This window comes from Girardinichthys multiradiatus, chromosome 11 (genome assembly GCF_021462225.1).
Source record: "Girardinichthys multiradiatus isolate DD_20200921_A chromosome 11, DD_fGirMul_XY1, whole genome shotgun sequence".
Classification (NCBI taxonomy): domain Eukaryota; kingdom Metazoa; phylum Chordata; class Actinopteri; order Cyprinodontiformes; family Goodeidae; genus Girardinichthys; species Girardinichthys multiradiatus.
In genome coordinates this window covers 16,259,736-16,274,850 of record NC_061804.1, presented here as the reverse complement: position 1 = coordinate 16,274,850, position 15,115 = coordinate 16,259,736, and the positions used below count along the sequence as shown (strand labels likewise).

Sequence of the window (15,115 nt, the reverse complement as noted above, 5' to 3'; positions counted from 1 at the left end):
AGCAAAAAGCATCATCAAACAAAAATTGAAGGAAGAATGGCAGAAAAGGTGGGATGGAGAAAGAAAAGGAAGATGGTTTTATAGGATCAAAAAGGCAGTCGGTGAAAAAAGAACTGGAAGAAGGAATAGAAAGGAGGAAAGGGTAATAACAAGACTAAGATTAGGACATACAGGACTTAATTATACACTTTTTAAAATACATAAACATAATACAGGACAATGTGACTACTGTGGGATGGATGAAACAATTGAACATATTTTTATAGAGTGTCAGAAATATGAGCTGGAAAGAAGAAGCATGAAGAGAGAATTTGAAAGGATTAAAGAAAAGTTTAGCATAATAGATTAATTACAAAAGACAATAGGGAGCAAACATATACAAATTATTTTTAGATTCCTAAAAAGAACAAAATTATTTAATAGAATTTGAGTATATAAGATATTAATCCATGTTGAACCACACTCCATACCAGTGGTGGCGGTAATGCACACCTACAGATTCATGCCAACCGCCATTAAACACCAGAAGAAGAAGAAGAAGAAGAAGACTCCAGGGGCCGCTGTTGCTTCTCTACATCTTAACAATAGCAACGAAGAAGGACGTAGATCTGGCAACATGGCGACTCCCATGCACAGAATAATTGCGAGGAGACAAGCGTAAGTAGAACCTGTATAATTGAAACTATCAGTAAAATATTTCGCAAAGTTTGCGACATTAGTTTTCTTTTTTTTAACACCAACTAAATTCAGGTCGTTGGGCGTCACCTCACTTAACACTAGTTAACACTAACACCTCAGTTAACACTAGCCGGAGCGCTGAAATCCGCCGCTGCTTCTGTTTACAAGATATTTTAATTTTTTGTAGATTTGTTGTCTGTGCTGACGTTTTTACTCGGTCCTGTATGTCGGGACGTATTAAGTTAAACCTTCTATTAAAATATGCAAATGTTTATACAAATAACGTAGTTACAGAGAGCAGAAGAACGACGTGTTTTGGATTTTTTTATCGTAAAGATTAATGTAGAATAAATATTAAAGAGCTACATTATTTAGACATATTCTTGATACTTCATCTCCTTTTTTATATTCTTTTTTGTAAAATGGAAAGTGTAAGGCACCTATGATTTCAGTGAAGTTACGGTGAATGAAAAAATGCAAAAAATATATCAAAGATTTTCTTTGTTTTTAAAGTGCAACTGATGAAAAATAAGAATGTATTGGAAGCATGAGTCTGCAGCACCCATGCATGCTTGGGGACAGCATATACATTTTCCAAGTAATGTCAGCCTGTATGCAAGCCTTCCGAAATCAAAAGCACCATAAAAGAAAACGGTAAAATAAAAAAAAAAGTTTAGATATTTTGATTTACACAAAGCAATAGTCTTTCTTTAGAAGCAGAGGTTTTACTTTAAATGTTTTTCTTTATATAAGGCATATAAAGAAATTAAAAAATTTGGAAAACTGTTCCAGAGTTGGTTGAAAAGTCATAAATCCTGGTATTTGTGTATTTCCTTAGCCACCGTGCAGCATGTTCAAAATACAAAAAAATAAAATCTATACTGTTCCATTATTTCTCCAACTTAAGTAGAAAAAAAGTTCCCTTTAAACAGGGTTCCTGGCCAGCCTTGAAAATTCTAGAAAAATCTGGTATTTGATTTTGTAATTTTTGTAAGCTTGAATAAAATGGATGAAAAAATATTATTTCCTCTTTCCAATATCTAAAAATAAATAAATGTATTTGTGAAAAAATAAAGGACAATTTGTATTGATTTATATTAAGATGACATCCTTTATCTTTAAGTTGCTAGATCAAAACTTGTTTTTTAAATTTTTATTTTAATTCAGGCCTGTGGTTTTTTGTAACCAAGTTCGGCTTAAGATGGCAAACATAGCGCTGACCCTGCTATGTTTTCCTGTGACAGTCTGTATTTAACGTACACATCCTCGCATTACAGACTTGGAAGAGAACTGATCTAAGCTTGCCCAAATGCCAACAAAGCAGTGAAGTGTTCTTTAATGATTTGCAGAAGATGCGGGTGATAATTGCATTGTGCTCGAATGTAAAGAAAGTTGTAAAAACTCTAAAAATCTTAGTCTCAACGTTTTGAAGTTTTTATAATGAAGAATATTGTAGTGACCCTACTTAAACACTTTTAAAATGTCTTTGGCTTGAATTTCCACAACTAACAACATGGTGACCTTTAGCCTTCAAATACAGTTAATTCACAGATTGTTTACAAGAATCACAAACTTAAATTGATTTAAAAAAAAAGAATGCAGAGGTGTTAATCATTTGCTGTCTTCTTATTCTTATTTGAAGGGTATTTGTCTTTTTTCCTGTCTACAGGGAGGCAAACAAACAACATGTGCGATGCCAGAAGTGCCTTGAGATGGGCCACTGGACGTATGAATGCACCGGGAAACGAAAGTATTTGCACAGACCATCAAGAACAGTTGAAATGAAGAAAAAGCTGAAGGAAAATGAAAACAAATCTCTCAGCATCACAGGGTAAGGGCTCCTCATTCTTTCATTCCTACTGACAATGGTGCATCCACTTACGCACTAAAAGTCTGAATGCAATACTTTGCAGCGATCGTTCACTAAAATGATCCAATGAAAGGAACATACTTACACAGCAAACACCAGTGTTTGTTTTAAACCAGTGTTAACATTTAAAATTAGCTTTGATTGCAGTTCATTGATCTAAAATAATCCATCAACTGTTACATAAAATGATAAAGACACAAAATTTGCATTAAAAACATTTTTAATGCATACATTGTCAGTTTCAACTGGGATAGGTATTAATTTCTTTTTCTCTTCACAGACCAGGAGAAAGCTCCAGTGAAAAGAAAAGCAAAAAGAAGTAAGTATGTTTTTTTTCTTGGTGCCGAGTACATTTTTTAATTAAACCTAATTAGATTTAAGCTTATTAGGTTTTTCAAAAAGTGTATTTATTCATAGATTTTTTTTCTAATTATTTCATCTTTTATTTGGTTGAAATCAAATCAAGTTTAAGAAATATGACTCAATAGCGCACTCTAGTGGAGTGTCTTGATAACTGCACTGGTCTGTATGAATCGACTTTTTACTCATGATTTCTGTTCTTTCTTTCAGAAATTGCAATAGAAAATGACTAGCGTGATTTTATTTGTGTTTGCATTTTTGCTTTTTAGTAGTAAAGGTGTTGATAGCTAAAGCAATCAAATGGAAAGACAACATAGAATTCCAAGCATTTACAGTATTTTTTTTACATTTTTAAATATAATCAGATTTAATTGTAAATCAGTTGCAAATAGTTGTTATTCTTGCTTATTTATACGTACAACAATTAAACTGATCTAGTTGAATGAAACATGTTGTCATTTCCTTACCAACATTTTGTGTTTTCTCTACATTGAGATGTTACCTTTTATGCAAAACTACAGCACAAGACTGTCACACTGTCCAGCTTTTCTTTTTCTTTTAAGCCAAGCAGCTACTACTCCTTTTCTAACTACACTGATTATGTTATTGAAAAGATTTACACGAGGGACTGACAATTTTATTCTTTGCACTATAAATCTCTTCTGACTATTTCCTAAATTAGATCTATTTTATTTTACTGTTCTCTGCTCTGGCTGGTCATCGTGTCTCTTAACTTGGGAACCATAAAATATGGTTTGAGTAAGCTGCAAAATAATTTGCTTATATGGTTATTACTGAAAAGAAGCAACATGTTTCTCTATAAAAATGTGTGTTGGTTATTGTTGGTGATGGGGATGGATGCAAGCAGTGAAGAGGCAGTCACAGGTTCAGGGTTAGAGAACAGGGTGCATGAGGCACATAGTCAGGAGCAGACACATAAATCTGATGTGCAGTTGCGTTGATCTTGTCAACATCCACTTGCAAGGGTTGTTTGACTGCAAAAACAAAGAAATAATCAGAACAACTTTTTTTTTGTCACCTGTGATCACGGTCCGTGTAACATCCCAGCGTAACAGTTACAGTGGGAGAGGCTCGCTTCTCACTTTGAGCTCTGCTTGCTCTCAGGGCAAAAGACTCGAGCGACGACAGCAGCAACGACTCAGACGATTCATCCAGCGACTCATCGTCAGACAGCAGCGACTCCTCCAGCTCCTCTTCAGAGGACAGCGACAGCTCTTCCTCCTCTTCCTCCTCCTCCTCCCTGTCCTCAGACAGCTCAGACTCGGGAAGCACCAGCGATTCAGATGAAGGACCTCCAAAGAAGAAGAAAAAGAAAAAATAGGCATGCTGGGAATTACGGTGGGCTTTCTTGATGTTGCTCGATGTCTCAAATAAATGCTGTTTTTTTTTTAAAGGGCAATCACAGCTGGTTTAAACTGAGCTTATGACCGCTGTACAGGTGTGTTGTTAAGGAGGGCATGTGTTTTTAGCTGTGTTTTCTTCTGTGTTTTAAACTCCTCTCCACAGATCCTTCTGCATATGTGACATTTTGTAATGTTTGTATTTCTAGCAAGAAAACAAACTTCAAAACCTGTTAGGAGAAACAAAGGTATTTGAGTTAAGTCTTTGGATTTTAGATCTCAACCATGTTTTTAGTTGAGCCGGATCTGTACAGGTAAACATGAGCAAATCTCCATCTGATTGAATAAATTGTTAAGATTGTAAAGTATGCAGAACAAAATAGAAATTCATGTTGTAAAATAATCTTGTCTTACTAATAAATAAATTTGGCTTGGTTTTGTTTGTTAAATAGTGCCTTGCAAAAGTATTCGTACCCCTTGAACCTTTTCACACTTTGTCACGTTATAACTACAAACATCAGTGTATCGTGTTTGGTTTCCATGCGATAGACCAACACAATCTAGTCCATAATTGTAAAGTGGAGGGAAAGCTCAGAAAAGGGTGTTGTGTTTTTTGTATTCAATCCCCCTGAGTTATTACTCTGTACAACCACCTTAGACTGGATCTTTTGGCGGTATACATCTACCAGCTTTGCACATCAGAAGGAACCGATATTTGTTTTCTCATTTCAATTTGCAAGCTCTGTCAGAGAGACTCTGAAAATTAATTAAATATTGGATTTTGAGCCATTCTAATGCATGGATAAGCTTTGATCTAAACCGTTACATTGAAGCAGTGGCTGTGTGATTCAGGTTATTATCTTGCTATAAGGTGAACCTCCACCTTTGTCCCAAGTCTTTTGAAGCCTCTAACAGGTTTTCTTCCATGATTTCCCTGTATTTAGCTCCATCCATCTTCTGAACATCTCTGACCAGCTTCCCTGTTGAAGAAAATAATCCCCACAGCATGATGCTGCCACCACCACCATTTTTCTCATTTTTCTTAGTGCTGGTGATGTGTTCAGTGTGTTCAAACCAGCTTTATTTGTAAAGATTTTTGTAAAAAAAAAAAAAAAACTTTAAAATAAACCATGATTTACAAATTCTGTACAAAAAACACCAAAAATAAATATGTTTAAAATGTTTAGGTGGGGGCAGTAAGATCATTTAGAGATTTTAAAGGAAATAATTTTCTAAAAATACACAGGTAACCAGTGGAGGAAAGTTAAAATTGAAAAACATTCTGGGATATGCTGCAGCATTTTTTGCACCATCTGCGGGTGCTGAATGGATATTTCACAAACCCCAAAACTAATTGTGTCACATCTTATGGCTGTCTTTCAACAAGAGATTTGTTTTTCAACTCTTCTTTAAAAGCCACTTTTACAGAGTGCACAACCATCAGTTTTCTGGTCACCAGATATTGCCACCCAAGTTGGGGATCTTTGGGTGCGATGTGCCTGTTGGCTGCTTTTCTCAATGCTCTTATTGCATGGCCTAGTTTAAGTTTATTGCATAGGTTTGCAGTCGTACCATACTTGTTCCATTTAAACTATTAACCGAAACATAATTAACTTCAGTTTGTGGTCCAACTTTTCTTTCCTTAATTATGCCACTGCCATGTACTTTAAAAACAAATGTTTTTATATATTTTCATCATGTGAAGCACCTTGAACTGTCTTGTTGCTGAAATGGGCTATACAAATAAACTTGCCTTGCTTTCCATTTTAGGCTAATAGATCCTTTGTGAGGTGTTGATAGTTAAGTTGTATTACGCACAGACTTTATTGATTAGGGGACTAATAAAGCCAGTCAGTTGCACTGGCTTTTTTTTTAGGAGTACTGGAGTATAAGGAGACTTTATGCAAATAGATACCACACTTAAGATTTTTATTTTTATCACATTTGTCATTTTTATCAAAAATGATATATATTATAACATATATATCATAGATATATATTATAATTTCCTGCCACTTCACAGTGATGCAGTACTTTGTGTTAGTCTATTTCACAAAATCCTAATAAAATCAGAAGTCTTATTGTGATAAGACAAAAAGGGAAAAAATTCAAGCACACCCTTTTTATGATAATACATTAAATCATTAAAAACGTTGGCCTACTATAGTAGCAGAAAGTGCTTTGGGTATGGAAATGAACCATAGAAATGTTTTTTTTTTTGTTTTTTTTTTTATCTTTATTTGGTCTGGTCACAAGCTATCTCTCATGTTGCAGCCAAATCATCAAAGTGGGTTTTGTGTGTTTGGTGGGGAGAGGTCAGCCTTTAAGGCTATAGAACCATGTTGGGGCCAAGAGGTCGGCAGCAGTGAATGACCTCCAGTGAACTGGTCCTCTATTCAGAGTGAAGAAACCCCTTAGCAAGTTACCAAACCTCTGTTGTTCACAACCGTGGGGGAATGTTCACTGATTAAAAGATAAAACCCCCATGTGAATGGTTCTTTTGCTCTGAATTCAAATGTGATTTTGATTTGAATAAACATAAAAATACGTATTTGAATGTGACGGGTCTATCCTGTCATCAAAATGTATTTCCTAATAAGGTAATCAGAGGAAGAGATCTTGACATGTTTGCGAGAATTATTCCTACGTAAGGTGGATCACATAAATCCACCAGCTTGTTTTCATTTAAGTTAACAGAAATGTTACATAATAAAGTGTGGAGCTGAATTATGTATACAGAACAACATTTTACACATTTTTATATATTTATTTATTTCACAAAAGTGAATAACAACCAGAATCGGTCGTTTACCGTTATGATCACAAGCCCTCAATGAACAGCAGGACACATGAGACGTGCGTGATATCCCTTTGTACGTCAAAACATGGGCAACCTTTACGTCACTGAAATGCTGCGTTCAAGTACAAGTGGAATACCCAAAAGGAGCTGGATTTAGTGTACACAAAACATGTTCAGGTTATTCTCTCAGTTACACAAGCAAACGTTTACTTAATGAAGCCATTGTACAAATTATTAGACCTAAGACAAAGCCTCAAATTTTCCATTATTTTGCCATAAAAGCTTAGTAAATGTGCAACAATTTGTTAAAATGTGCAGAAATATTTCTAAAAAACGAAAGCAAATCATAGAAGGGAAACTTATATTGTATAAATTCCAAGATAAATTAAAATTGCTATCTGGAAATACCATTTTCTAAGTCCTTCCAGCAGTCTTTTTTACGTGTACAATAATATATGTCATATAGGCTACCATTTCTCATCATTTGACAGATTTTCTTTATTTCATAATCTTGTCAGTTTCAAACAGATTTTATCTATTTGAAACTGACATCGGATTTATTCTGGTTCATTCTTATTTTGCCTTAGGCCTGTAGATGCCTAATTTACTAAATTATATTTATTTAATTTTAATTTATTAAGGAAACACAGTACTCCCTGCAGAAATATGACAAGCTTTTTAATATTTTTTAAAGTAATGCCTCTTCAACCAGCCGGGACGGTTCGGAGGATGTGTTTGACATATTTCCGACGGACGGTGAAAGCATCGCTGACTGCTGCCATCCACTCCTGTCTGTTGTACCTGCTTGGCTGCTTAACTTACCTATCAGTCACTTTTATTCACTGGTAACAACATCACCGACAGAAAAAATGATGCCGTTTTGTTTCAAAGTCGGCGTGCAGGTGCGTTTTGAAGAAAACATGTGAAGTGTCCGTTTGGTTTCAGTATTTTTGCTGTTTAGCTGAGTCCATTTTGCGTCTAACTGGAAGTGGAAAAAGACAAAGAGAAAACAGCTTTCCAACAGCTAGAATGGTTTGGGCCTAAAAAGAAGACAAGAGGTAAGGCTTGTCAGTGTGAGGAAAGGCGTTATTTCTCGAATAACTTCGCTCTGCGCTTGTGTTACATTGGGAGTGATTGTTAACTTGAATTTCCGCAGAAAATAAAATGTTTTAAACGGGCTAGCCGCTAGCTTAGCAGCTAAACGCCGCTAGCTAGCAAACGTTCCGCTTAAAGACGCAGGTAGTCCTGCAGGTTAGCCTCTTTTAAAACATTAAGTTGGATTTGAGGGCTTCTTTTGACCTTTTCTCACAGAAAACTTTATTTATTTCACAACAAAAGTGTAAATAATACTTTTCTACGTGTTTTGGGCTTTGGTTGTGGCAAACTGAGTCAAACATTTAGGTGGTAGCGATCTTGTTTTTGTATTTATAATGTAAATTCATAGGCCTCATTTGTGTTTTCCAGAAATAAAATAGTTTAGAACTACTTAATAAAATAAATGTACACATTGAAGTAAAGTTATAGAACTTAAAATGTGGTGCATATTAATAATATTATAATTTCAGTTAAATCATCAGAATCAGCTTTTAATGTATGTATAATGTACAAGATTTTAAGAAAATCGCAACACACACTCTGGATCGGCCTAAAGTGGGTGAGATGGATATAAATTGTTTATTCTACACCTGACGGTATTTACCAATCCAACGAATATGAAACAAAACATTAAGAATTAAGATTATTTTTTTATTTAATCAGATTGCTTTTATGTGCAGCAAATCAAAGTTCACACACAGGCCAAACTATATTTAGTTTTAGGAAAGAAACATGACATTAGTTTCCAGGAAGCCATTTTAAGTGACACACTACGGGGATGGGCCAGAAAAGGAATTACAAGTCCAAAGTTACTTTTTGCCAGTTATATATATAAGGCGGTGACTGGATGCAGTCATCCGAGTTTCCTTAGATGAACAGCCTTTTTTATTTATTTATCAGGACATGCCCTTGTCAATCAACCAGAGATTGGAATCAGCCAATGTCCAATTGATCGGCAGGTCAAATACTTTAAAAAGTAGATCTTCCCCAGTTTATTTTATGCACCAAAAATAAGAACTTCCAACATTTCCGGGCTATAAACTCACCAAATATGTACTTTGATTGCTTTGTTTCAGTTGAATAAAAATCTGATAAATGTTAGGGCCTTATGCATTGATGCATAAATTGAAACCATCTTTTTTTAAGTTGGATTTAGACCTCAACTCTAATAATGAACTTGCACCGCGTGTCTTTTCCTCTCTTATTTGTGTTATAGTCCTTTAAAAAATTTGGGTTCTGTCCAATCAGACCTCAAAGACCATTGGAAGTCTGGATCTGCTGAGAAAAGCATCTCCATAATTGGGATTATGCAATCAGCTGAATTTGACTGTAGTGTAATATAATTACAGTTGAATTAGACAGTATTTAATATCTGTCTTTATGATTGGATTGTACTGGCATAAGTTTTATTAATTGAATGATATATGTCTATATAACTGGATATGAAATGGACTTGCTTGTCTTGTGAAGTGCCTTGTGACTATATATTTTGAAATGACATTAATAGAAAAGGAAATAATGTGAACATGTTTGATCATGTTTGAAACAAAGATAAACCTAGTTAAATTTAATACATGACAGTTCATAGGTGGCTATGACGAGAACAGGCTTGGCACTTGGGCAAAAGAACCGCGCCTGTTGATCTTGGTTGACATCTCATGGTTGGGTTATTTTACGGTAATATGCCAGTTAGATTTGAACCTTTACAGCTGTAATCGAGAAGAACTTACAGCTAGGACCTAAGCTGTTTGTGTGATGAACATTAAATGTGTTGCCTACGAATGTGATATTTCAATGTTGACCCTACTTTGACATAACAGTCCAGTCTAGAGATCCGTTGCCCTATTTGGTGGATTAAACATTACCTTGGTTTAGAAATGTGACTGATAAAAGTTGGAACAATAAATCAGAGATTGAAATTGATAATTTTTCCTTTGATCTGCTCTGATCAGTAATCTGCTGGTCAAGACTGAAAAAACCAGAATGTTTTTTTAATCCTGTTTCAGGGACACATGCTTGAATGGGAAGGATGTTGTATCTAGGATTTAAAATGGAATAAAAGGAAATCTGCATCCAGCAGAAAGGGCTGATTGGTGCATCTCTAAATGTTAACTATACTCTAATGAATATAATCCCATTTTGTGTTAGTGGACGTCTTTCTGGCTGTCGGTTTTTAAACGTCGTATTACTTTATGTTTGTATGCTAGCAAAAATGAGCTACAGTTCTTTTAATTTTTATGTTTTGCAATATAATGATTTGGCACAAAAGGCAACCCACCTGTCTTTTCAATGCCATTTTAATACGCTTGTTCGGCAGCTTAAGGCATAATGATTTTACCAAACTTAAAAGGTTCGTTATGTCATATACAAATGGAAACAGAAATTAAAACAGTTTCAGTGATTAATTAAGCTGTGGTAAAACACTTGCAAATGAAATCTGTGTCAAATCTGTCAAAAACATTTAAAATATATTTTAAAGTTGGATTATAAATATTTATTAAATAAAAAAAATCAAATTTTTTCATATAGATTAGTTACTCTATTTTGCCTGGCTGTAATAGTTTGTATCGGTTGCATTCCCTTATTAGGCTGCGAAGACAAATGATGCAAAAGCAAAGGAAGATTAATCTCAGGTGTTAACTTTGCCAGATGATTTGAATGAAACTAACAAAACGAGCAGCTTAAGCAATCAACATATTAATAATGTGTAAGTGTGCTCCCTGTGACACGGCTGGCTGTGAATTCGCTTCCTCTTGAAATTTTGCCTAGGGGCTTCAGTCGAGCTGTTTCCCCTGTTGCCACGGCAAAGGGCACATGCTCTGAGAAGATGTGTCAGTGATTTGGTCGTCCAGTCCAGACAGAGCAGAGAGAGCATGTTTTCTTTGGCTTTGGAGCAGCTAGTACAGATTTCTAAAACAATGCATAGTTCACGTTTTCGTCCTAGTTAAAAAGCTGAATTTAATTTCTAGGTTTAAAATCACATTGTTTTGTATAATGTATAGACAGCTAATACTTTTAAGCTTCATTATTGGATTAAATGTCAGTAAGGTTATGTATTTAAGTCTATAATCAAATAATATTTCTTTAGCTTGACAGGGGTAAGTTGCTTGAGTTGCTCCTTCAGAGTCTGCCAACTCATTTAGCCCAAATCTTATCAGACATCAGTAGCTGTATTTTATTTTATTTTGCACGTTTCAGTGCTGTTGCTCACACAGCAGAAAAATCTGCAGCTCACGGTGTCCCGACCCCGTTCATCTGTTCTTCTGCTTTTGTTCTTTAGGATGAGAGTTAAGTCCTCATGTGGCTACACAGTCCTGTGAAGGTGAAACTCATTAAGCCCGTTCCGGTTTCTGTGATCTGGCACAGACAAATACTGTGAAATACTTTGCTCCTGCTTCAGAAATATTACAATAACAGTCTTTGTGTTGTGTCGCAGGAGTCAGATGTCTCATAAACACTAATGGAATTCATTTAGCACAATGTCCTTTGTAAGCAGGTAAAGGTCTTTGCAGGAAATGAATAAAAAAAAAGCTGGGTCAGTGTAACAAACTGTTCAAGTCGCAGAGTAGGATGTTGGAGAAAAAGTTATTGCATGAATACAGTTTCTGCGTTTTATGTTGCAGTTTTGCAAAGTTATATACATTGAAATTTTGCTGTTTAATTTTCATTAAGTCATCCTTTCTGTGGTTGCTGAGTAGGGATGGACAACTATCGTTACTGAGAACAACAAAATACCTTCAGGAGAATTTGTTGTCCTGCGATATTAACGTTTATTTAACTGGGACAGAATGTATTAATAAGCAGTTAAGTAAACATGCCATGGTTTTCTAAAATGCTATGTTTCAGGCTGCCCCTGGACATGTGTTACAGAGTTACCTTAAGAACAAATACGAACAAACAAAACCATAGAAATTCCGTATATGAAATCAAACAATATTTAAACCCTTTTAACAGCGTCTCAACAAGCCAATAAAGGAGAGAAAATAAAAAAGTTGCTATGCTATCAAATTTGTTAATACTGAGGTTGCGCACAGACTTTACTTACTGATTAGAGGACTAATGAAGCCAGTCGGTTCCAATGGATTTCATTTAGAAGTATCAGAGTAATAGGAGACTTTATGCAAATACATGCCACACTTTTAAGATTATTAATTCTTTAAAAAAAGAAGGAAAAACGATATATAATGAGAATTATAATACTTTCCTGCCACTAGACAATTACACACGACTTTGTGTTAACCTATCTCATAAGATCCCAATAAAATCAGTGGAAGTTGACTCTTATCGGCATGTAGGAGCAGCCCGGGCGGAGTGCCCGGCGACCCTGTGGAGGAAGCTCATTTCAGCCGCTTGTATCCGGATCTTGTTCTTTCAGGCACGACTTAACGCTCATGTCCAAAGGTGAGGGTAGGAACGTAGACCAAATGGCATGTGGTGTAGGTCAATGGGCCTGGACTTGTCACAGCGGCGTCAAGAACCAAGGCGTCCCTACATGGGTCGCGCAATTAACTCCTGCGCCACTACCACGCCCCACAGTTTATATTTTAAGTTGTTTTCAGCATCTTATCTAGTGATTAGTGCAGTTAGCATTAATAACTGTAAACATACGTCTTTGTAATTTCTGGAAATTGTATATTTAATTCAGATGTTGAAAAGGCTGGCAATATTTCCTAACTCAGCACGTTCTATCACACACAGGTTGAAAGCTCAAATGGATAAAGCTGAGCTGCACCTTCCTTTTATTTGCTGTAATTCTGTCTCACTCTCACAGTGTGAATGAAATGTAGACATGTCACGACATGTGGAAAATACAGATGTGTTTTAAATAGCCTCTCAAATCTTTTCTGACTTCAGTTCAAAACGACGCACTGATACTGAAAATGGCTAACTTGGTCTTCTTCCGTCAAAAACAGTGTTGTGGTCAGCATGACCCCACGCTTAGAACGGGTCGATCATTGATTGGTCGCAGATTAGGGCAGGTTAAGCTGAAAATATTCTGATTCTGGTTACTATTCTTTATTTTTTATTGGTTTATATGCAGGTTAACACACAGTCAACAATCCAATGAAATGCTTTAGATAAGAAAAACTGTTGGACCTGCTGTAAAAACTAAAGTACTAATAGTGTGCGATGTAAAAAAAAAAAGTACACATAGTGCAGCAGCAAAAAGCAAATCTATCTTGCCAATCAATCTGTGCATCTCTGCTTAGAACGTGTATTTAATACTTCTAAAATAGTTGTTTTGTCCAAATGGATTTAATACAATTTTAATTTCCATAAAGTCAAATGTGGTGCTTTGAATTCCCCTTTGCTTAGGGCCAAGAAAGTTCTTTTCATTTCTTTTTAAAACGTACCAAACTTTAAACGAGGGTAAAGACAGTTTAAGCTGTCTGAAAAGTATATGGGCAACCGGAAGATTTGTGTCACGTTCCAGAAGCAATGTGGCTGAAAAAGTACCTGGAACAGTGTGGTATCTGTCAGTTAGAACATTGTTGGTCTGAGTAAGTTGGGCAAAAAGCAAATATAATTTTGCTAAAACCTCCTCTGAAATCGAAGCCAAGTTCAGCGCTGTGTTTCATGATTTGGGGAAGAAATTCATACTAACATGCAGATGGGCATAATTTTGTACTTGTATTGGTATAATGCCATTTAATAAAAATGATGGAAAAACCAAGGGAAAAAAAGGAGTCTCGAAAAGTAGGGATTTTTAACGTGGAAATACTCTAGTGACCCTGACAGTGGTTTAGAAAGCATGCAAATTATAATATGTGCTGTTTACCTCTTGCAATTTAATGTTAAAGGCATGATAAATAGGACGGGCTATGTTATTAAACTGAAGGCTAACAAAGCAAATTTAGATTTTTTTCCCAAATTACTGATCCTATTTAATAAACACAACAATAAAATACATGGAGAAATATTTTTCTTCTCCACCATTCGGGTAAATAATAGTTTTCTGGTATTATGAAACCTATTATTTCAGGACAGTTTCTCAAAGGCAATTTTTTGACTGCATTGTTATGGTTATAGTCGCAGGATTTCTCCCTAAACAGCTGCTTCCAGAGGAAAGGTTCAGCTGAATGGATGCTCCCTCTGGAATTCCTGTTGTCAGCAGGTTCTCTTCAAAAGCAGCACGTGAGGTGGCACTCACTCCCTATCTGTACCCATTACTTGCTGGTTATGTTTGAACTGTATTTCTATGAGATGCATTCAGCAGTATTTTTGACAATTTGGTGGCTATATCAACATAACTGAAAAATCTTTCTTTTTTCCCACCCATTTATTAACCACCTGTAAAAAGTCTTCAATTTCTGACTGTTTACAGTGGTACAGTTCAGCCTTTTAAAAATGTTTTGTGCTTGTAATAAAGATTGTTATTGGCTTCATTTTGAAGATACTTGCAATTTGTGCAATACCTCATGCAGGTTGTTCAACCAAAGTGTTCCTGGAGTAAGCAATCTCAGTTTCCACAATGATTCTGTAAAACATACGAGTGGTAGATTGGATCTGCTGAAGGTAACTACTTTTCCACACGTTTGAGCCTAAGAAACTGTCTTGTGAGGATATATTTCTTCCAAGAGTAGAATGGGGAATACTGTATAGCTTGAGCAATTATTACTTATCGTGTGGTGATAGTCTTTTTCTTAGTTGGGTTTCTGTTGCTTTTAGTGATTTGCATTTTGCAAGGATGAATAGGGAAGGAGGATTTGGACTGGTAATACCTTTCAATTGTTAGTAGAAATTTGGATATACTTTACCTGAGGGGATTATCATTTGTTATGAAGAAGACTCGGGTTGCATTAGGTAGGATTGTAACGTTTGTGAATCACGTATTTCTTCTGGTCTTAGTAGGCAACATTGATAAGTGATGGTACTTCTCAAGTTCTCAACAATCAGCTATTTTAAAACAAATACTGGCCAATACCCTAAAATACTCCAAAGATGGATCAG

General features: G+C 35.6%; 2 protein-coding genes across 3 annotated transcripts in view; both read left to right on the top strand.

Annotated features, from left to right (window-relative positions):
- Positions 1–506: 506 nt before the first annotated feature.
- zcchc10 (zinc finger, CCHC domain containing 10) lies at positions 507–4,705 on the top strand. The gene is made up of 4 exons (XM_047378515.1): positions 507–657; positions 2,348–2,509; positions 2,829–2,867; positions 4,034–4,705. Exons 1-4 carry the CDS (start codon positions 617–619, stop codon positions 4,248–4,250), a joined length of 459 nt encoding a protein of 152 aa, XP_047234471.1. The 5' UTR covers positions 507–616; the 3' UTR covers positions 4,251–4,705.
- A 3,131-nt stretch (positions 4,706–7,836) lies between these two features.
- The window catches only part of aff4 (AF4/FMR2 family, member 4), a 35,094-nt gene continuing 27,815 nt past the window's right edge, over positions 7,837–15,115 (top strand). Inside the window, exon 1 of one of the 2 annotated variants that reach the window (XM_047379044.1) lies at positions 7,837–7,971. The gene's annotated coding sequence lies outside the window, so the exon portion shown is untranslated. Of the gene's footprint in view, positions 8,128–15,115 lie in introns of both variants that reach the window. The other variant, XM_047379043.1, reaches the window with a different exon arrangement.

Coding starts and splice junctions, on each gene's coding strand:
- zcchc10 (XM_047378515.1), top strand. CDS start 617: ATGGCGACTCCCATGCACAGAATAATTGCGAGGAGACAAGC. Junction 2,510..2,828: donor AAATCTCTCAGCATCACAGG/GTAAGGGCTCCT, acceptor TTCTCTTCACAG/ACCAGGAGAAAGCTCCAGTG. Junction 2,868..4,033: donor GAAAAGAAAAGCAAAAAGAA/GTAAGTATGTTT, acceptor GCTTGCTCTCAG/GGCAAAAGACTCGAGCGACG.